Raw genomic sequence first — 23,135 nt, forward strand, 5'->3', positions numbered from 1 at the left:
CCCTAGGCAATTTATTCCATGGCTTAACTACCCTCACAGTTAGAAAGTTTTTCCTAATATCCAACCTAAACCTCCCTTGCTCAATGCTTCTTGTTCTATCTTCAGGAGTTAAGGAGTATCTTCCTCCTCCTTTTAACAACCTTTTAGGTACCTGAAATCTGCTATCATCTCCCCCTCTCAGTCTTCTCTTATCCAGACTAAACAAACCCAATTTTTTCAATCTTCCCTCATAGGTCATGTTTTCTAGACCTTTAATTATTTTTGTTGCTCTTCTCTGGACTTTTTCCAATTTGTCCACATCCTTCTTGAAATGTGTATGATTAGCTCTCTGGTTCCTTATTCAGACTGAAGCCAGAAAGAAGACAGCAAGATTCCAATGAAGGGAGCTCAACTTGGAAATTTTAATTTCCAAATCTTGGGGGGAAAAAGGGGGAGGTGTGAAGTTAACTTCTACTCATCCTCTCCCTCTTGCTCTTTACTAAGATTTCTCTTTTACCACCTAGTTTTACCCTTCGTCAGTCAGACGACATACTTCCCAAAGCCTGAAATCATCTTCTCTTGAAGCTATAATTTTGATTTTTGAGAGACCCTACAAAGTTTCTGGTAAAATGGTTTCTCTTCTCTTCCTACTTTCATTGTGTTTGCTTACTATCAATGTGTTGTTCAGACTTCTTTTATCCCTTACCTCCACCATTTCTCGCCTAGAAGTCACTGAACAGAGCCACCTACTTTAACTCAAACAAAAGAATGCATCAAGTCACACAACGTCATCACAATGGCAGGTCCCATGTTTTAGTGATGCAACATCTGATTTTCTACAAGAGAGACTAATGTCCACTTGATAAACTACTAATGATTATCCTAAAAAAGTTCTAATACACTGAACAAGAGAGTCCTACACTGAACAAGAGAGTCCTACATCTCCACATCACAATGTAGTTCAAAACAATAATAAACAACAGGTTGATCAGCTGCCAATTCCTTAAACCAAAAGAGCTCCAAATAAGTAAACAAATAATGCAATTAAAGAACTGCATAATTCTACAAAGATGCAAAGTAATTGTTTCATTGACCCATAAGAATGCTGTGTGGCTTTTAAGATAATTGGTTCAGGCAGTCCAAAACTGATAAATAATTCAGACAGTTAAATACGGGATTATATACTCAGTGAATTAGAGATCCTAAAAAGAATAATTTAAGTATTTCGTTATTGATTCAAAACATATTCTAAAAACATAAGAAGCCATTTAAAGATTTAATATTCTAACACTGGAAAGGTGTCACTTTCAAAATAGTATTGAATTGTATATTAATAAGTCCAAATAAAAATCTTTACAAGTCCAATTATCTTTATATTATCCAAGGCAGGCCAAAGCATACTCCAGTGTGGATGCGAATTTTTCACATTTGATCTTTATTTTTCTAAACTGGCAAAATATTAAGACGCATATCTGTACAATCTAAGATTAACAGTATCAGCTAACAGCCAACAGTTATGTCCAATGGCCAATTCAGACACTGCTGTAAAACTAGCTATCCCAGAGGGGTAGAAAGGTGTGAGAGGGAGGATGGTGGGGAAATAAGAGTTGTCTTCAGATCAGGGGGTGCCATACTTCCCGAGACAGATTGAAAATATATTAGGTTGTTTTCTACTTATGCTCCATTACTATCCTGTGGGAGACACAGAGAAATATAATTAACTCACTTACAAAGCCATGTAAAGAACTTGAACTCCAGGCTGAGTGGTATGGAGAAATTACATCACCACTAGGTGACGGGAACAGGGAAAACCATAGCACCCCAGATCTAGGAACAAAGGGTATGGCTATACTGGCAAAGATGACTAAAAACTGCTGGATAGACATTTAGGTTCAAGCTAGATCCAGGGTTTAATTTATCCTCCTTTATCACAGTTGTTTAATTGCTGCATAGACATATGCTTATGTATCACCAAGAAAACTAAAATTTTCCCTCAAGTGCCAAAGCATAGCTATCTTGTAGGTTGAAAAGAATGCTGTACTGTGGATCTGGGGCTCTGCAATGTCGGACTTAACTAAAAGACACCTTGCAAGAAACAGTAATTATCTTGAAATGCATCTCTTATGCATAAATTAAATGGTCTCAGATGTCACACCATGTAACAGTCCATTTGGGCATTAAAGACTATGAGTGAAACACTGGCCTGTTGAGCTCAAAGGGAGTTTGCCATTGCCTTCAAAAAAATGAGTACAGGATCTTTCAAAACAGAGCATTTCTGTCGAAAATGCCTCGTCTAAACTGCCAGTTTTTTTCAAAAAGCCCTGTTTCGAAAAAAGTGGTGGCCGCCATTATGCAAATGAAGCATGAGATATTTAAATTCCGGCTTCATTTGCACTTTTGATACGTCTAATTTACATCCCTCTGCCGACAGAGGGGTGTAATTTAGACGTAGCATAAGAGTCTATGAAAATGCAAACTTTCTGTCGTTTTGGCAGATAATTGAAAATAGAAATGTATCCTATATAAATTTATATAACTTTATCAATACAAATATTTTAAAGGGAAATTTATTTTGCTATTTGATTTAGAAAATAAAATCTGAAACATTAGCTGTCAAAAGTGACCTAGATTTTTCAGCTGGCTAACTCATAACTGACAAGTTATGTAGATTTCCTATAAGGAAGGCATATTCATTCCTTTCAGCAACTCATCTGATCACCACTTTCTTATAATTAAAAAAATGCAAGAAGTTAGAAGTTCTGTGAATTTCATTGTTCCAATACCTCTTTATTGCTGAAACAAGAAAAATCTGCTTTCCTGGCAATAAACAGGACCCAAGTACTCATATCAGTACTGAGAAAATAAAAAAGTACAATTAAAATGTACAGTTACTGAAAATTCCAGTTTTCAGAGGAGTACCTGCATTAGACTTTTTCTTTGGGGGGAAAAAAGAATCTTGCAGCTCCTTAGAAACTAACAGATTTATTTGGGCAGAAGCTTTCATAGACTAGCCCCACTTTGTCAGACGCCAGTCTACAAAAGCTTACATTCAAATAACGTGTTAGTATTTAGGGTGCCACAGGATTCCTCATGGAAATTCCATTGTGTGACATGAAGATACATACAGCATGACTGACTTATGATTTATTGGTTCCGTCTCATCATACAAGTCCTCAGCTAATAGATGTATATGGAAGATTACAGGGGGAAACTTCACAAATTTGTCAAAACACAAATACAAGATGAAGGCTCAAAATTGGCACATATCTAGATTTTATTTCTAAAAACTTTTTGAAATATTAATATTTTGCAAGTTGATGCAGTGACAGGGCATTCCTTGTATTTTATGAAGATACTAGAAGTTTACCCAGCATTACTCATGTCCTTCATTTTTGTTATTCTTCATTTAAATCATTTACTCAGGGGTGGGGCTGGAGATGAGGGGTTCAGTATGCAGGCTTTCCTGGACTATGCAAGCCCTCTCTCATCACAGCAGCTTGGGGTTAGGTGAGAATCACCTCTTCATGGCCACTGCAGCTCCAGCGAGTACTACTTATCAGCTCGGCTCCTACTACATTTAAGCAGTCCAAGCTCATGCCACTCCCAGGAGTTAATCATGCTGCGGCTCTGCCTTTTAAATGTAGTAAGAACCACTGCATCTCTGCCTCCCTTGCCCCTCTCACTGTGGAGACAACGCTGGTGGGAACCAACTTTTAAGCTAACTCCCCCCAGCACCAGCTCCTGCTTCTCCCCACCCCTTTGTTGCTTCTGATTTAGAGGCAACAAGAGGGAGGAGGGGAATATGATCAGTCAACTTGACTACTCTTTTACATCCCTAGCAGGTACAGCTGGGAGGTGGGAATGAATGTCCGATGACTGGCACAAGTGCAGGTTCATCTGCCCCCAGTTTCCACTAGTAAGAGTGAGGAATAGAGCAAACTGTTCTCCTTTTTCCTCACTCCCTGACAAAGGGGAACAGTTAGCAATGTTCCCGGTCAAATGGGGAGGGGGGAAAAGCTGCAGCCCCCCCGTCCTCCCTAAGCAGTGCCTGGGAGTGGGAGGCCATCCCAACAGTCAGACCCTTTCACCTGCCTGGTGATTCTGTCTTTTCTGAATGATTTTATGCATTCCCATATGTAACAGAGAAAGAGGAGGAGAAGCTTCAGCCAAACTCTTACCTTGCTTTAAGGAAGCTACATACCTAATTTGGTGGTCCTAGCTATTACCATTTAGAAGTTCTTGAACAGAAACACTCAGTCGCTCACAAACTCTCTCAAATATATAGCAGATGTTTATGGTATTAATATGGCATAACTGAAATATGCTTTATGAATGATGACTCAGATATAATTGGAAAGGTTAGGATTTACTCAATAGAATTATCCCATTTCCATGCATTTATCTTTTATATAGGTCAAGTTAGGAATACTGTCCTGTGTATCTGTATTTCATATTTACTACTTTGGGTCACTCCCACTGCTGAAACTTCAGGTACTACCATGGAAAAGCAAAACAGAGCAGATGGCCCATCAACTAGAACAATTAATTGTGAATACACTTAGCCTTCCTGGGGACTCCATAGCGCTACTGACTCATGAACACAGTAGAGTCAGGTTACCAAGTCATCTGATACTCCTTGGTCTGATGAACTGTTCCACAGAAGGGTGGGGAGAATCAAACAAAGGTTTCCCCACCTTATGGGGAGTTTTATATAAGTCAGGAAAGAAAAATGATGATTGTGTTCAGCCTGCTTTTTCCCCCTTCCTCCCATAAGAAAGACCTGCAAACAAAAAAGCCTTAAGTGAAGTGGGAGGAAGGGAGACTGCTGGACCCAGGCCAAGAGACACCTGGGTCTGTGAAGGACTTTTCCTGAAGTAATAAGTAAGACGAGAAATTATGATTTGTAACCAGTTCTTAGTCAATCAAGATTAGCTTGTATGCTTTGTATTATTTGTTTAGTACGGTGTCTGCTGCCTCTTAAGTGGTCAAATACACCTTTTCATATTTATTCATAATTAATCAACTTATTTGTGGTTTATAATATAAATTACATAGACTGCATTGTAACTGTGGGAATGAGGGTTGGAGAAGGGAGAAGCTTTATATTCCTTCTTTCACATCAAAGATGGAGGCAAACTTAATATAACTGTGTTTGTACCCCAAAGGAGGAGGGAGTGTATATCTGAGAGCTAGAGTAAAAACTTTAAGCTGAGTCCTCTCAGAGCTGATCTCAGTGTCGGTATCTGCAGCTAAGTGTGGCCTTACTTGTAGGTTTTGCTAGAGGAGACTGAAGAGACTAGCCCAGGCTAGGGATGTAAGCAACTAGTTGACTAGTCGACTATCCGATAAGCATAAGGTTATCGGATAGTAGACTAGTGATGGGACTAGTCGCTTCTCCCCCTTGCTGCCTCTATCAGAGAGAGGCAGCGGGGGGGGGGGGGGGGGGGGAGAAGAGGAGCCCGTGCTGTGGGAAGCTGGCTTAAAAGCCAGTTCCCCTCAGAACCATCTCCATGGAGGGCAAGAGGCACAGCGGGAAACAGTGTGAGCAGGAACTGAAGCAGTCTCCGCTCACCTGGCTTTCTTCTGCGATTCTGCTTTTGAAACGTATAGTACATTTCAAAAGCAGAAGCTCCGCAGGGAACACGGGGCCAGTGGAGGAGTCCCTCCACTCCCTGCGGGGCTTTCGCTTTTGAACAGTTCAAAGGTGGAGGTGCCTTTGTACAATAATCAAATAGTTGATGGAAATCCCATTGACTATTTGATTAATAAATTCATCTAAATTTAACATCCCAAGACCAGGCTGGCACAGTGATGATGTCTAAGCACCTCAGGTGACATTCCAGGTATCCTGACTCATGACAGGCACTATGGTTCTATGCAGTATTCCCTCTAAACTGTGCACTTGGGTAGCCACCCTGAAGAAATTCAGATGCTGCCCAGCTGATTAGGAGAGCGCTCACAGCCAGCACCAACTGTTTATATTGGTGGTGCACATGATTTGGTACAGATAACAAAATTTATTCCACATGGATAGAAAAAAAAAGTAGCAGTTCTTCCAAAAAGAAAGGCGACTCATGAGCATAGAAACAAAATTTAGAGCTTTCTTACATGCATGTGTAATTTTCTCACATGGACAAGGCCATTTTCCACATTTTCCCCAGCATCCTGTCTTCTGACAGTGGTTAATGCCAGATGCCCAAAGGGAATGAACAGAACATGTAATCATCAAGTGAACCACTCTGTCACCCACCCAGAGTCTGACAAACAGGATTGGGACACCACACCTGCATCTTGGATAGCAGTCATTGATAGACCTATCCTCTATGAATTTAACTAGTTCTTTTTTTAATACTATTTAATCTTGGCCTTCACAACATCCTCTGGCAGAGTTTCACGAGAGTTAAAATAAAAATATATTTTTATTTTTAAAATGTGGATTGTTTACATTTATGGAGGTCAAACCCTAACACCACAGACTGCTATTAAGAATACTAGTACAGGCTGAACCTCTCTCGTCCAGCACCCTCGGGAACTAACCAGAGAATTTGCCCAAACACAAAAGGTCAATATTGTCCAGCATCCTGGTGTCTAACAAGTTCCGAAGCAGTAGCCATTATAGTACAAACAAACTGCCAGAAAAAGAGGGGATGGGGAGGGAAAGAGAAGGGAAAAAAAGATTTGTGTTTATTTGTACCTCTGGACCCCTTGCTCCATTCATCTGAAGAAGTGGATTATGCTCACAAAAGGTCATGGTACTATCTACATTTTTTGTTAGTCTCTAAGGTGCTGAAGGACCATTTATTGTTTTTCAATTTTTTTCACTTACAGACTAACACAGATACCTCTTTGATACTTTCTGAATACACATAATAAATAGTACTCAGAATTGGATCTCTGCCAAACAAATTCCAAATTCTATCAAGATTTCAACTAGTTATCAGCTTAAAAAATTCAAAAGTACACTTTCATTTACATTTGATTTACAGGAAAAAAAGAGAACCCCACATTCATGTTGGTGGCAGAAAATATAAGGTTTTGTTGAGAGAGGGGTTTTGCCTGCTTGTCAGTTAGCACACCCTTGTCCCACTTTACTGTATGTCAGTCATTATTTCCTCTTCCCTTTAGTCCCACTACATGCCTCAATGTCTCTTCCTTCTCAATTTCTTCCCATTGTCTTTTTCTAGGGCAAAATGGGGCTGAAGATCTACCAGACAATCCAACTTTTCAGGGCCTGACCAAACACCCCACAACAAAATAGCCACAATTATATGGTTAGCATGCTTGAGAATGGCTCTTTTTTTAAACATTTCTTTACAAATATCACTCATTTTGGAAAAATTAAGGGATTCTCCTACTACAATGGGATACAAAATGAGGGGAAATAAGGATTCAGGCAGGCATTAAAACCACGTAACATTCACCTGTTCTTAGAAGAGGTACAGCATATTCCAGGATAGCCACACAGAACTGAGGAAGGCTGAGCTGTTGGAACTGTAATTCTAAAGTATTCTCATTTTCCAGATCTGGCAGGTCTATGTGCCCTATATCCAGCGGTGACTGCAGATATATCCTGGAGTTTGCGCTAGCATGAGTACTGCTTCCACTACAAAGCAAATACAGTATAAGAATAACACTGACATTCCAGACAAACTTAACAAGTCTTTAAAAAAAAAAAAAGTTACCTGACAAGGAAAAAAAAAAAAACCAAACTTTACTTTCTCATGTCTTTATGATTTATAAAGGCACCCTACATTTTTTTTCTCCCTACAAAAAGTGGGATAAATATTTTTCCTTCAAATATTTTTCCTTAGAAATCTAATGTGACCTGTTTTAGTAGAGGTCTTCAAAAATGCACCTAGAAACATGGATCAAGAATGAATGGGGTTTTTGAATCTTTGACTTGAGTTCTTCTTCCATCTGTGTTGTAAATGTGTGTGTTAAAACTAAGGGTGTGTCTAGACTACAGAGTTTTGTCGACAAAACTGGACTTTTGTCGACAAAACTATACCTGCGTCTAACACTACCACTGAGTTCTGTCGACATAACGTCGACAGAACCCAGCAGTTTTGTCGACGCTGGTAAACCTCATTTTACGAGGCATAACGACTTCTGTCGACAGAGTTCTGTCGACAGAAGGTGTTATCGCATGTAGGGTTGTGTCTAGACTACAGGGTTTTGTCGACAAAGCAGCTTGCTTTGTCGACAGAACTGAATGTAGTCTAGACGCTCTTTGTCGACAGAAGCTTTGTCGACAGTATCTGTCGACAAAACTTCTGTCGACAAAAGCCTGTAGTCTAGACATACCCTAAGTGTTAACAAAATAATCCAAAGTAGAATGGCCTGAATTAAAAAGTCACTTTTCAGTAAATCACATTTCATTTGCTTGTATCAGCTAAGGAGGTAAAAGGTTACCAGAACGCTTACTTAGTAACCAATTGACTGGACTGCCAGCTGCATGGGGCATGCTAGTGGTAACTGGGCTAGGTCAGGGAGGCAGATGGGGCCACATGGAGTCAGGGGGACCTTAGTCACATCTGTACCATAACAGCCATGAGTAGGGGCAGACAGGACAACAGTCGTGGCCCAACCAAACCCCCAGCGGGAAAGGTAGGACTGTGGCCCGGCTGCAGCAGCCTCATCAGGAGCAGATGGGACAGTGCCATGGCCCACCAAGCCAGGCCCTGAATGCTCCACAGCAGCCCCAGACTCCATCCCAAGAGGCATCGCTGCACCTGCCCAAAGGCCTGATAAGACCATCCACCCTGTCTGTCCTGCCTCTCCAATGGATAACCGATGAAAAATGCTAGATAAATTCATGGCAGGCCATTAATGGCTATTAGCTAGGATGAGTAGGGATGGTGTCCCTAGCCTATTTGTTAGAAGCTGGGAATGGGCAACAGGGGTGGGATCACTTGAGGATTACTTGTTCTGTTCATTCCCTCTGGGGGCACCCAGCATTGGCCACTGTCAGAAGACAGGATATTGGACTAGACGGATCCTTGGTCTGACCCAATATGACCATTTTTATATCGTGTGTGCTTACAAGATGAAGAAGTAAAGATGCATTAAAGAGAAGTATTATGAAAAGGGAAAAGGATAGATTTCCAGACAGAAAATTAAAACACAGTCAGAAAAGCAAATGATAGCAGAGTTCCAGAGATTCTAGACAAGAAGAGAAAGTGTGCAATTTTTTAAAAGGGCCTAGGACTCCTGATCATCACCAGCATTATAGCGGCAGAGGAAGGAGAAGGAGCTCTGGGCATCACTGAAAGGCCAAGAAGGGGAGGCTAACTTCCAGTCCCACCCCTTTCACTCACGGCCCCATCCCGCTTGGGGACCCAGAGCCAGCACTCCCACTCTTTTCCTAGGACCTGGCAAAGTCTGTTGGCCATCCTGCACAGTGTCTATGACTGACTTATCTTTAGGCATTTGAAATAGTGTTATTTGTAGTACATCTCTAAAATACCAGTCAGTCTTCTCCTTAGGAACAGAATGTGAAAGATCAGAAGGACATTGCAAGTTGGGAATACCATTTAAAAATTAAGTCTCTTTATTTTAAAGACTTTTCCCAATTAGCATCCTAATTTCAACAATTAGACTTACAAAACAACTTCAGAGTTATGAACTAGTCAACTGCATACATTCTCTGGAACCAGAAGTGCACAATCAGGCAGGAGCAAAGACCCAAAAAAATAAAACCTCCACTACAAAATAGAGAACAGTCTTGCGTAAAACAAACTACTAAAAAAAAAAATGGGAAAACAGAATTTTATCCTTAGTAATGAATCATGGTAATGTTTCAAAGCTGTATCAAATCAATGGTCAGTTGAAAACTTCTGAAAAAAATAAGTTTTGTTCAGTTACAAGCATTTCAGAGTTACAAACAACCTCCATTCCCGAGATGTGCATAACTCTGAAGTTCTTTGGTTCATGTTTTCCCAAAAACTGGCTAGGAGCTAACTAGGTAATTCTGGTAATAGGCAATAAGCTTAACTTAACTTCCCACTTGACTCACCTGGAAGATATTGCATCCCAATCTTGACCATCACCTCTGGCACGCTGAACTGTACGTCCAATCACAGATGGTCGAGGGCTACTACTTCCAGATGATGGATTCTGGGAGTGGGGAGGTCCTCTTGCTTCTTGGCCATAAGACATAGAAGAATTCTGAGAAGCTATACCTTATATAACAAAATCAGAAAAATAAATTTAATATACTTGTCAGTCCTACAAATCTCTCAGTGAAGTAAGAAAAATCCAAGCTGGTTAACAAATGACAAAATGCATAAAACTATTCATTAAAATAGGGAAAGAACAATATACTTTTGCCTGAATGAATCTCAAAGGTTCAGAAATACATTTCAGACTAACACTAACGAAAGAACAATTTAAACTTTCCATACAAAAAAAGAGTCTGAATCCTGGTATAAGTGCAAAATTCAGTTCAGTCTTAACTAGGGATGTTAGCAAGTGTGTTGTTTGGTAAACATGCAACCGCTGAATTTTTCTGATAGAGAGGCAACAGTACGGGTCAAGAGACTTTGCTTCTAGATTTAGAAGTCCCAGGTTCAAATCCCACTGTCAAGATCCCATCCAGAAGCATCAGAAAACATACCAAATTTAGAACAGCAATAAAAAAAAGAGGAGAGAGAGAGAGCGCGAGCTGCCTTCTTTATTGCAGCTTGGTGCATACTCCCCGAAGACAAAGGCTTAGCCATTTCCATCTAGCAAAAATCTGAGCAACCTCAAAGAGCTGTTTTGTTTTAAATCATTTTCCTCTTCACCTGAAAGATAGCTTTCTTCCCAAAACATCGATGTTCTGATATGCAGGACAGGTAAAAATCAGTCCTACACCAGCAACAGGTTTAAGGCTCTCGCTCAGATCTAAGCATCTAGAAATGGAAGTTTATATATTTGATTCTCAGCTTCCCAATGCTACTCACCACTTGTGTTTACCTCTCCTAAATACTAAGAGATCAGACTTCAAAGTAGTAACATTTTTATATCTAAGAAAAGCTAGACTTGGAACATTTTTAAGAGGTTTTTATTTAATTGAGGTCCATACAGTTAAGGGACGTGAAAGTGTAACTGTGTCCACAGTTAAATCGATGATCCTGTGCTTACTGGTTAACTTTCATGCGATCCACAAGCCCCCATGCTGCTGCCTCTTTATCAGAGACAGCAGGGCAGAGGGGAGGCAGGGAGGCAGGCAGGCATCCACTGCTCCCCTGCACGTAACTGTGTAACCACTGAAAGTTTCAACACATTTTAACATCCCTAGTGCAGTTGGACTCACAGTAACAAAGGCACCTATTTTTATATGCACAAAAGCATAAGAAAAAAATTCCAATTAATATTTTTAGAATCCTAAAACATTTTTATTTAGCACATGTAGCATGCACAGCCTACTTACAGACTCATAGAACACTAGAACTGGAAGGGACCTCGAGAGGTCATCGAGTCCAGTCCCCTGCCCTCACGACAGGACCCAGTACCGTGTAGCCTCCTCTTATGGTGCAACAGGATGGAATTTTCAAACAAGTCAAATATCATATTTAGAAAATCCATTCCACAATCACACACCACAACATTTACATATACACACCTTGTTCAATGGAGAAAAAGCCTGGATCTCTGAAAAAATTAAGCCTTTTTCTTAGGAAGATACATAACTGTTGCAGGCATGACACAGCTCGTAAGGCTAAGCGGTGTTTTCCATCTTTTCCAAAAGCCAGCTTTAGTAGAGACAAAAGACTCTAAAACACAAGGATTAACAGTGATAGCTGGACACCAACAAAGCTTTAGGAAAGTCATTTCTTCATTGTATGAAGAAATGGTTAATCCTGCATTAAACACAAAAATAGCGTACAGGCAGTTCCCGGGTTACGTACAAGATAGGGACTGTAGGTTTGTTCTTAAGTTGAATTTGTATGTAAGTCGCAACTGGCGTCCAGATTCAGCCGCTGTTGAAACTGACCAGCAGCGGCTGAATCGGACATGCCTGTGGCATAGCAGCTGGGGTGCTGCTGGGTAGCGCTCCTCAGCGCTACTGGACCAACCCGGCAGCACCCCAGCTGCTCTGCCCCAGGTGTTCCCAAGTCAGCTAACTAGCGGCTGACTACAGGAAGCCCGAGGCAGAGCTGCTCTGCCCCGGGCTTTCTGGAATCAACTGCTGTTCAGTTTCAACAGCGGCTGAATCTGGACGCCTGGGACAGAGCAGCTGGGGCGCTGCCGGGTAGGTCCCCGCAGCGCCGCGTCTCCCTGGTCTGCTGGGGGGTGGCGCTAGCTCCGCGTCTCCCTGGTCCGCCAGAGGCGGCGACAGTGGGGGAAGCACCCCACACTAGCGGGCCCCCCTCCCCGGTTTGTAACTAGGGGTCCAACTTAAGTCGGACTGACGTAACCCGGGGACTGCCTGTAACTTCTGAACCAGTATAAGCAAAATCATGCCTGAAAACACAATTAAAAGTTCTTGGCTCATTAGAATAATAGAATACTACAACTGAAAGGGACCTCAAGAGATCATCAAGTCCAGTCCCCTACCCTCATGAAAGGATGCAGCACGGTCTATATCATCCCTGATAGATGTCTGTCTAACCTGCCTCTTGAATATCTCCAGTGATATCTCCACAACCTCCCAATGCAATTTATTCCAGTGTTTAATCAACCTGATAGTTAGGAAGTTTTTCCTGACGTATCGAAAGCAACATTATTAGTTGGAGAAGAGAACACTTCACACTATTTTAAAATGAGCCTCTGCTGCAAACCCAGAAACAACTATTATGGGAGCAACCTGACATTCACCTTTACAACAGCTAAGCAGGTAACTATAAAAAAATTTAAGTGTACATGGCCTGTCAAGTGCTTCATATAGTAATTTCCCTTTTCTCCTGCCACTTAGCCAAACATTTATTTAATTAATGTCTACTCTATCTAAACATAAAAATAGCAGCCCCAGATAGATTATCAAGAAAATGTACTTGAGCTCCTGCTTTACATGGCTTGTTTTGTAACCTAATGGAAAGTTTTAGGTGATAGTGGTTCTAACCTGAACAATCTTGGGTCTCTGAAGGAAAATCTCAGCAGGGAAATCTTGCATAATAACATCCTGTAGAAGTTCACATGTGCTCCAAATTAAACTGTGGTTTTTACTTCTCAAAGAGCTAAAAATGAAATTGAAATTCAGTTAAACATCAGACATACTAGAACACTAAAAGTTATCGTAGATCAGGATAGGCAATAAGCCAGAGGTAGTTCACCAGGGTTAGCCCACAGGCAAGCTGCTGGCACTTTATTTTCCTGCACTTCTACAGGTATGACCACTTGTAGCTTCTGTTGACTGTGGATCACCGTCCTGGCCAATGGGAGCTGTGGGAAGTGGTGAGGACCAGGACCCCACTTCCCACATCTCCCATTAGCCGGGAAAGGTAATCTGTGGCTAACAGAAGCTGCCAGTGGCCATATCTTCAGATGTGCAGAAAAATAAAGCACCATCAGTCCACCAAGTGCTAACATTGATGAACCACATCCAGCCTGTGGGTTGCTTGTTGCCCACCACTGCCATAGATGAACATTTCCTTACAAAGCTATCAGTGCACTTGAAAGCCTTTTCCAAGTAAAGGTTTCTGGTTGTGTTGTTACATCCAACAGAGTTACATCCAAACAATTCCATTTGCAACCCATCCAAAGTTTCAACCTTGATTTCTGAAGGAAAATCTACTACTATGTCCTTTAGTCCATCAAAGTTGAGATAAGTAAATCAGAACTTCACTGTGAACTTCATCATTCCCTACAGTAAATAAACTGACTCAAGTCCCAACAGTAAAAATATTCTACCATTAGAATATTCTGAACACCAAATAAACAGCACTGAGAATTTCAGTCAGATGCAGGAATTTACATAAAAGAAGTCAATTAAGAACAAAAGCCATTCACTCTCTTTATTGTTTTGTTTTCCCTTCCAAAAAAAAAAAAAAAAGTCTTTGCTCCAATTTCCTTTTCTCAAGCCCTTCTCCTTTGCTTGTTTCAATTGTTTCATCCTACTCATTCTTATTCACTGTGCCTCTTCTTTCACTAAAAACAGTTTTTAAACACCCAAGCCCATGTAGCAATCTTGCCCAGTTTTGTGAACCAGAGTCAAGCTGTCAGATTAAAAGGGGAAATTAAAACATTAGATTTTTCAGATTTTGCAATTTATCAAATGAGAAAAGTGGACAACGCTATTTCTTGTGTAAACTAAGATATATACTAGTTACAGGGAATAATGGAGGCCTGTTCCCCCTCTATTAGACCTATCTTATCTTCCTAATGCCTAATCTTCAGTGAGTCAAGCAACAGAAGTTTTTATCACAACACTTTCAAGCAGGGATGTAAAAACCATCTAAACCAGTTAAACAATTTGTTTAACTGGCCCTGGCCCTGACCCTGCTGCAGTTGCAGGCCGCTGCAGTTGAAGGCCACTGCTCTGGCCCTTTGGGCTTGGAGCTGCTCCAGACCCATCGGCCCACCCTCTGTGGGCAGGGGAGACTGCTCCCATCAGCTGGGCCCTCCAGTTAACCGGTAAGCATGCAGGTAAGTCTAATGCTTACCGGGTAACTGGTTAACTGATTAACCTTTTACATCCCTACTTTCAAGGTTTTGATAGCCTAAAGTTCCATCATTAGAAAAATCATCTTATTTTAAAAAAAGAGAGTAACATCAGGATTTAAAGCTTTTCACACTAAGAAAGAGGAGTGTTTGGCTCAAAGGACTGAAACTGAAACATATAGCTGCAGTTCACTGGTTCATAGCTAGATAAGGTAATAACAATTTGGTGGCCCATTCAAAATAAGATAATGATCTCATTCCAGTTAATACCAACAAGTTTTTCACATTCCCAAACCCACCAAACTGGCATTGTTGGCGGCTGACTAAATGACAAAAGTTGCTAAAGTTTGCTAAAGACAAAGTTAAGACACTGTAGTGGGAAGAATGTACTATGACTGCTACCAATCTTCAGAATGCTTTCATAATAACTCAACTCATTTAAAAAATATTCACAATAGGACCAGTTAGTGCTGAAAAAAACAAAGTTTGAGTAGTTGCGATCCAATGAAGTGAAAATAACTATTTTCCATTACTGTACCTTTCATTTGAAGAAAGCACATGTCTGTCCGTTGTGGTCAGCATTAACCAAGGAAATGTAGAAAACTTCAAACACTTCACTGCCTGATTTACTGTAAAAAATAGCAAGAGTTACTATGATTTATTGTTAAAAAAACATATTGCAAAAATGTTAATGTATTTCAGCAGGGGAGTCAATATTTGTAAACGTGTACAGTGAAAAACAGAATTTTTAATTATAAAACCCAATACATGAGTTCTAATGAGTTTCCAATGGGGGTAGTCAGAAAAAGAACAAGCTGCGATAACTCAGTGATATTACATAAAGAGATTAAGTGAAGGGACATAGTAGCAATATTTACTTGTTTCCAAAACATAAGAACTAGAGTTCACTACATGAAATTAATAGGTAGCAGGTTTAGAAAAAACAAAAGGAAGTTCTTCTTCATACAGCACAGAGTCAACTTGTGGAACTCCTTGCCAGAGGAGATTGTGAAGACCAGGACTAAGAATGTAAAGTACTAGTCAACTATCCGATAAGCAAATGCTTAATAGATAAGTCAGCTAGTCGCTCCTCCCTCCCCGCCTTGCTGCCTCTATCAGACAGGGGAGAAGAGGGGGATACTTAAACGTGGCAGCATCGCATGGTGCCCAGGGTCAGCTGCTCCGTGCGGCACTGCCACTTTGAATACCACAGGGAGCCCAGTGTCAGGCTCCTCAGAGCATTTCAAAGAGGCAGGGCCATGTGGAGCCCTAGATCAGCAGCTGACATCAGGCTCCACGCGGCACCACCACTTTGAAACGTCATGTGGAGCCCGGGGTAGTGCCTTGTTGAGCACATGGTCAGTTGAGCCCATGGACTCTCTAGCTGACCCCAGGCTCCCAGTGGTATTTTAAAGCAGCAGCACTTCTTGGAGCCCAGGATAAACTAGGGACTTCCCAGCTGATCCTGGGCTTCACGTAGAGCTGCCTCTCTAAAATGCCGGATGGAGCCCAGAATCAGCTGGGTACTCCTGCAGACTCTGGACTCCACAGGGTAGCCAACTTTGAATGTACAAGAGTCCCCAGCGGGGGATCTTGTGCATTTGAAAGAGGAAGCACAGCATGGAGCCTGGGGCCAGCGGCCAGCACGGGACTCTGAGTCCCCCACTGATCCCACGCTCCACGTGGGTGCTTCCACTTTGAAATGCACAAGAGACCCCACTGGGGCTCTTGTGCATTGCAAAGCGGAAGTGCCCATGTGGAGCCCAGAGTCAGCAGGACTTCCTGCTGACCCTGGGCCCCACATGGCATTCCAACTTTGAAATGCACAAGAGCCCCTGCTGGGGCTCTTCTGCCTTTGAAATGTACAACATGGAAGTGCTTATCGACTAGTTGATAGAAATTCCGTCATCTACTCGATAGCAAATTAATTGCTACTTAACTTCCCTAACCAGGATGGTAACAGGGTTTAAAAAAGAACTAGATAAATTAATGGAGGTTAGGTCCATCAATACTTATTAGCCAGAATGGGTAAGGAATGGTGTCCCTAGCCTCTGTTTGTCAGGGGCAGGAAATGGATGACAGGAGAGGGATTGCTTGTCTCTGTTCACTCCCTCTGGGGTATCTGGCATTCACCACTGTCAAAAGACAGGATATTGGGCTAGATGGACCTTTGGTTTGATCCAGTATGGCCATTCTTAGGTAATTTCCTCTACCTCAAATGCATCAATCTGAAATTTAATGTTATTCTTCTACAGAAACATGTACTTTTTCTAATTGAACATAAAATAACCCTATATCCAATTTCTACAGTTGCTCTGTGTAATTTCTGCTCTTATTTGTGTTTGATATCTTTTCAGGTTAAAAGATTAATTTTCAAATACAGTTAATTCAATACAGCATTTAAGTACTTTTGTATCCCTAATGATGGTTAATATGTTACTAAAAAAGGAATCACTCAAAGAAGTATGGAAACTTCAATGTCAACTTGTAAAACGTAGGTTTCATTTTGTCTCACTCAGATACCCTTGGGACCCTCAGTCCCAAACAAGGGATTTCGTATATATACACACGACAGAATTATTTCAATTGCATACCAACTGATCTTTTTGGAGGGATTTCCATCTGCTGCAAATTACTTCTGCTTTGATGAAAATATCCAGTAATTATTTCTTCTTGGGGTAAAACTAAACAAACAAACATGAAAGTAATTCAAATAACTGATTTTCACTGTATATAAATACAATAATTTTCTTTATTCTGTGATTGAATTGTTTAATATTTTATCCCTGAATTAGAAATCTTATCAGGAAAGCTGAGTTTAAACTCATTTAACATATCGTACGTTGCCTGAATCCTCTGTCAGTTTGTAATTTTGCCGCCACATTCTCCAATTTTAAGAGGTTTCTCGTGTCTTATATGAAGTGCTGACAAATGAAATAAGTAAACAACCCAAAAGATAAAGAAAATGTTTCCTCTAATCTGAAATATTAATTTATAGTTAAATTTTCCAAAATGAACAACAATTTAGAGGTACACAGTCCATCTTACAGCAGTTTACTTTAAGGTATTTTACACACACACACACACACACACACCCCCATTCTAATATTGCTTTGGAACATCAGTAGCAATATGGGTTCCCAAATGTAAGCTTCAGAGACTCAAGTTAGGAATCTCATTTGCTCTAACCATGTCCATGCTGTTAGTCTTTTTTTAAGTTGTAGGGAAATATTAAAAATCAAGCTAACTATTTATAGAAGAGGCAATCATGGCTTCTGATTTAAATAATTTAGTAAAATTAGCATGTGCTTCTAACATATAGGTCAGTGGTCTCCAACCTTTCGAGGTTGCCGGGCGCCAGGGGGCGTGGCCGTTCGCCCGCCGGGCGCCAGGGGGCGTGGCCGTTCGCCCGCCGGGCGCCAGGGGGCGTGGCCGTTCGCCCGCCGGGCGCCAGGGGGCGTGGCCGTTCGCCCCGGGGGCGGCCCCCCCCCATAGCCGCGTGCCCAGGAGCGGGCCTCCCCCCATAGCTGCATGCCCGGGGGCGGCCCCCCCCATAGCTGCATGCCCGGGGGCGGCCCCCCCCATAGCTCCCCCCGCCGGCGCCGCGCTCCCGGGGCCGGCGCTCCCCCCGCCATGCGCCCGGTGCCAGGCCAGCCCCGAGCACCTGGCAGGCACCGTGTTGGGGACCACGGACATAGGTTATACGGGAACAAAGTAGTAGAACTGTCAAACTCTCATATATGATAGGCATATGAGAGAGACAGTAGCAGGAGTAGAGGGGACGAGCACACCACTAACCACATTTCATAGATTGAGGGAATCTAAACTGGAAGAGAAGTAAAAATCTGCGTGAGCTGTCAACCAACCAACCCACCCACCGACGATACTGTAATACAGGCAGTCCCCGGGTTACGTACAAGATAGGGACTGTAGGTTTGTTCTTAAGTTGAATCTGTATGTAAGTCGGAACTGGCGTCAGCCGCTGCTGAAACTGATCAGTTTCAACCGCGGCTGAATCTGGACACCAGTTCTGACTTACATTCAGATTCAATTTCAGAAACCCAGGCGTCCCCAAGTCAGCTGCTGCTGAAACTGATCAGCGGCTGATTCCAGGAAGCCTGGGGCAGAGCAACTCTGCCTCGGGCTTCCTGTAGTCAGCCGCTGGTCAGTTACAGCAGCGGCTGACTTGGGATGCCTGGGGCAGAGCAGCTGGGGTGCTGCTGGGTTGCTCCAGTAGCGCGGCTCCTCGGCGCTACTTGAGCAACCCAGCAGCACCCCAGCTGCTCTGCCTCAGGTCCTGATTCAGCCGCTGCTGAAACTGACCAGCAGCGGCTGAATCAGGACTCCTGGGGCAGAGCAGCTGGGGTGCTGCCGGGTTGGTCCGGAGCGTTGCTCCGGGACCAACCCGGCAGCCCCCAGCTGCTCTACCCCAGGGGTAGGCAAGAAAAGCCTGGTCTGCTGGGGGGGGGGGGGGCACTAGCTGCACCCCCCCCCCCCAGCAGACCAGGGAGACGGGGGTGGCCGGATGCCCAAGTCCTCCACGGCTTTGCTCCGTCTCCCTGGTCTGCTGACCTGGGAGACGCGGAGCAAAGCCGCAGAGCATGCGGGCAGCGGGACAGTCCAGGCGCGCCGCGTTGTCCCACTGCTGGTGTGCTCTGAGGCTTTGCTCCCCATCTCCCTGGTCTGCTGGTCAGACCAGGGAGACGGGGAGCAAAGCCTTGGAGCACGTCCGCAGCGGGACAGCCCAGGCGCGCCTGGGCTGCCCGAGCCCCTCCGCGGCTTTGCTCCACGTCTTCCTGGTCTGCAGACCAGGGAGACGCGGAGCAGCTTTTCTCACCCCGGAGTACACGGGCGGCGGGACCGCGAGGTCCCGCAGTCCGTGTCCTCCGGGGCGAGAAAAGCCCCGTTCGTAACTGCGGATCCGACATAAGTCGGATCCGCGTAAGTCGGGGACTGCCTGAACTAGCTAATAGCCTAATCTTGACTTCTGACAAAGGTCCATGAAACAAGTTACACACATAAGACACTGACAGAGTCAGAAAGGCTGCAAGAACAAGCACAAAACCCACCCCATGGTTTCATTTGCATACACTGCAGCTTCAAAGCCAAAAGAGTTGCTGATACTACCATGCTCCTTTTCCCACAGACAAGGATGACAGACCAGGGGAGCAACATAAATGATACATCATCATACGTGCCTAGAAATATTATGAGTATTAGACAGGAGCCCCACAAAACAAAACTCTGCAACACTTTCTCCCAAGAAGAATTGTGCTAAAAAATGTAAAGAAAAAACAAAGAGGTTGAATATGAGATTTTTTTTTTAAATTTGAGCAAATAAACGTTTCAAAAATATAAAATACCTGTTTTGTCTTCTGATAAGGGCTGACCTTGGTAAGACACTGCTGGATAATTGGTAGGAATTTCTGAAGGAAGCAGGAAGAGCCCATCTAGGATCCCATCTATTACAGTCTGCAGATTTGGATCCACATTATGACGAAGTTGAGAAAAGAATTCCACTGCACCGATCCCAACCAACAGCTGGGCAGCAGATGGATGCTAGATCCGAAAGAGTACAAGTTTCTACATTACACCAGAAAGAGTGATCAAAGAACTTTAACTCAAATTTGGCTTTGTTATCTTACAGAAAATAAAACGTTTACAACTCAGTATCAAATATTTTCCTACACTGTCATATGGTGATTAGTGCAGGACAGTAGGAGTCAAGGGATTTAGTTTCGCTACCAACTATGCAAATGACTACAAGTTACATCTCTCTAGCCCCGCACTCTCTGGTATGGTGAAATCCATGGTTTTAGTTAGCCAAATGTCCTGGGGTTTACCACTTTGAAATGCTGCATGCAGCCTGGGGAAAGCTGGGAACCCCCCGCTGACTCCGGGCTCCATGCGGTGCTGCCACTTTGAAACACTGAGGGGAGCACAGGCCCAGTGGGGGAATGCTTGTGCTGCCGCAGCATTTTTGCCTTTGAAGTGTAGCAACAGCAGTGGGGCACTTGCTACACTTTGTATTGACTATTCGATTAGTCGATAAGGAAGCCTCCACCTTCAAATTGCATCAACTACTCAATAAGCCCATTAATCAAAATTTTACATCCCTGATCTCATGGTCTGGCAAATTTTCTGGTTTGGTGCCAGTCAGGACCTGATGGTGCCAGACTAGAGAGCTGTAATGCTTGGGGCAAACCATTAACCTCTTTACATGTATCCAAACTAAGCAATTATCCCACATTTTTAATCCTGTTCTAAGCAAACCTTTGTTCTCCATTGTTCTGCTTATTTCAGTCTGTGTGGCAGAAGTGGAGATCCAACTTGAATCTCTCTAGTCCAGCACCCTCAGGATATGACTGGTTGAACCAGAGAGTTTTCCATACCATGGAAGGTCAATATTGTCTAGCAGCAGTATCAACACTTCAACTGTTTTCTGGGCTGTTAGAGAATAGTTAGCAGTAAATTAGAGCTAAATAGCATAGAACACTCAGAGCTAGAACAGGTGGCTGTAAACAAACTTTATGGGACTGCAGGAAACTTGGCCACAACCATGAGCAATGGACATTCAACTAAAATCATTATGGACAACAGATGTTTCTGGACCATAGAGTTCTGGATGAGAGAGGTTCAACTTGCAGTACATTGCTGGAATTGAGTGACCAGAGTTATTTCTCCAGCTTTCCCACTGACTCATGTCACTTGCACATGTTACTTCACCTGTGTGTCTGCTTCCTCATGTACGCAATAGTTTCAGTGATACTCATCTTCATTTGTAAGTTATTTTAAGTTAGTTACAAAGCACTCTTCTATTCAGTGTGAATAAATTCCATTTCTGTCTAAAGTTGTAAATGCATATAGTTTAAAAACAACATTTCATACCTTCACCAAGTTGTTCACCAAATTTAGTAACTCCTCTTTCATTGGTACGATAGGAAAATTGAACCATTCCAGCAGATAGATAAAAAGCAACTTTTCTTGGACGAGGTCAGCATATGAAATCAAATTATGATCTAATTTACACACTATATTTCTGAGCGCTCGTTCTCTTATCTCCACAAGTTGATGACCTGTGCAAAAGGGGAAGGACAACATGCTAAGGAATTAAAGTGGTTCAGAAAATATCAGCAATACCCAATTTGTAGCCTTGTTCAATGTCTGAGGCGGGCAATCTAAGATTTAGGAAAGCTTGTAGTCCTGCTTGTGACTAGGGACATGAAACTTAGTTTAATCGACTAGTTGATGGATTTTCCCTTGATTGCCATTCCCATCTCCAGTGCAAGAAGCAAAACAAGACACCGAGTCGGGCACAGGGATGGCAGGAAGACCCCGCGCACGCTCTTGGTTTGCGAAGGGGGCCACGCGGTGTTGCCTTGCTCGTTGAGAATAACCGGGGGCACAGCGAGGGTGCACGCGGGCGGGTGCACACACCTGTGCAGAGCCTGGCGGATATGCCCGCGCGTGTCCGTGTGCGCGCCCCCCCGAGGTGCGGCCAGTTCGGCCGTGGCAGCGGGACCCGCCCCCGGTTCGCAGCCCCTGGAGGGAGGGGGTCCCGGGACGCCCCGAGCGAGGGGTTGGGCAGGGACCGCGGGTCACTCACCGAGTTTCCTGATGAGCGGAGCCAGCTCCATCCCCGCGGCGCCGCTCTGCCCGCCCAACCGGCATCCAACCGCCGCGTTCCGCAGCGAACCCGCTCCGCCTTAGCCGGGAGGAAGCAAAGGGAGAGACCGTTAGGGGTGGGAAAGGGAGAGGGGGGGAGGGGAAGAGCGGGCTCAGCAAACCGCAAGACTTCCGGGAGGGGGGGGGTGCAATCATCGCCCGAAAAGCACTCTGGGAGATGTAGTTCTGCCACCCGCTCTCCCCGGGGCGGCTAGCTATTCCCATGGTAACGTGGGCCCGGAACGTTGGCAGGCGATCGTTTGTTCAGCCCGGGCCGTGTGGTCACTGCTGAAACAGCAGGGGGCAGCAGGAGGTTGAGGCGCGTGCGTCGAGCTCTCGCGGGAAGGGCGCCACGCTGCAGGTGCTTCACATGGTGTCAGCCCCTTTGGAACCCCTAGTGGGAGCTGCGGGACATGAAGCGCCCCAAAGGCGTGAAGGGACCTCCCCCGCCCCCCCAGCTCTTCTAGTTCTGGATCCCCCTCCTCCCTCAAAGCTGTAACCAAGCCCCATCTCACTAAGGGATTCATGTTTCCAAACTTTCCGTGGCAACCAGAGGGCTAGATACTTACTCCTTTTTATGGTAAAAGAGGAAACTCCCAGACAATCGCATGATTCCAGCAGTTGGGGCTTTAAGGAAATCTAAACATCATTAGGCACCAAGGCAGGCACCAAAAGTCACAGCCAGTCCTTTTATGACAATACGGGGCAGTAGCCACAAACAGATATTGAACTGATATAATGAAAAGTGTTAATTTCAAACAATGTAGTTAATACAGTGCATATTTGGTGTTGATCAGCCCTAATCGATTTACCTGCCTTTAGGGAATCTAGGCTAAATTATTCTAATCCCTGCATGATTTTCATAGGCTGACCCTCTCTACTCTAGCACCATCAGGACCTGACCAGTG

The 23,135-nt window shown here is 43.5% G+C and overlaps 1 protein-coding gene across 8 annotated transcripts in view; it reads right to left on the minus strand.

Annotated features, from left to right (window-relative positions):
• Window positions 1-22,356, minus strand: part of RTTN (rotatin) — a 173,244-nt gene extending 150,888 nt beyond the window's left edge. For 4 of the 8 annotated variants that reach the window (XM_075921045.1, XM_075921043.1, XM_075921046.1 and 1 more), the window contains exons 1-9: window positions 22,169-22,328; window positions 21,451-21,638; window positions 19,926-20,121; window positions 17,157-17,246; window positions 15,101-15,191; window positions 13,025-13,139; window positions 11,585-11,735; window positions 9,995-10,160; window positions 7,401-7,582 (exon numbers count right to left, since the gene is read on the minus strand). In XM_075921045.1, the coding sequence (XP_075777160.1) occupies window positions 7,401-7,582; window positions 9,995-10,160; window positions 11,585-11,735; window positions 13,025-13,139; window positions 15,101-15,191; window positions 17,157-17,246; window positions 19,926-20,121; window positions 21,451-21,638; window positions 22,169-22,199 (1,210 nt within the window). In that variant the 5' untranslated portion in view covers window positions 22,200-22,328. Of the gene's footprint in view, window positions 1-7,400; window positions 7,583-9,994; window positions 10,161-11,584; window positions 11,736-13,024; window positions 13,140-15,100; window positions 15,192-17,156; window positions 17,247-19,925; window positions 20,122-21,450; window positions 21,639-22,168 lie in introns of all 8 variants that reach the window. The other 4 variants (XR_331929.4, XM_006121420.2, XM_075921042.1 and 1 more) reach the window with 3 other exon arrangements.
• Between the last annotated feature and the right edge of the window lie 779 nt (window positions 22,357-23,135).

Source organism: Pelodiscus sinensis, chromosome 2, assembly GCF_049634645.1.
Source record: "Pelodiscus sinensis isolate JC-2024 chromosome 2, ASM4963464v1, whole genome shotgun sequence".
Lineage (NCBI taxonomy): Eukaryota > Metazoa > Chordata > Testudines > Trionychidae > Pelodiscus > Pelodiscus sinensis.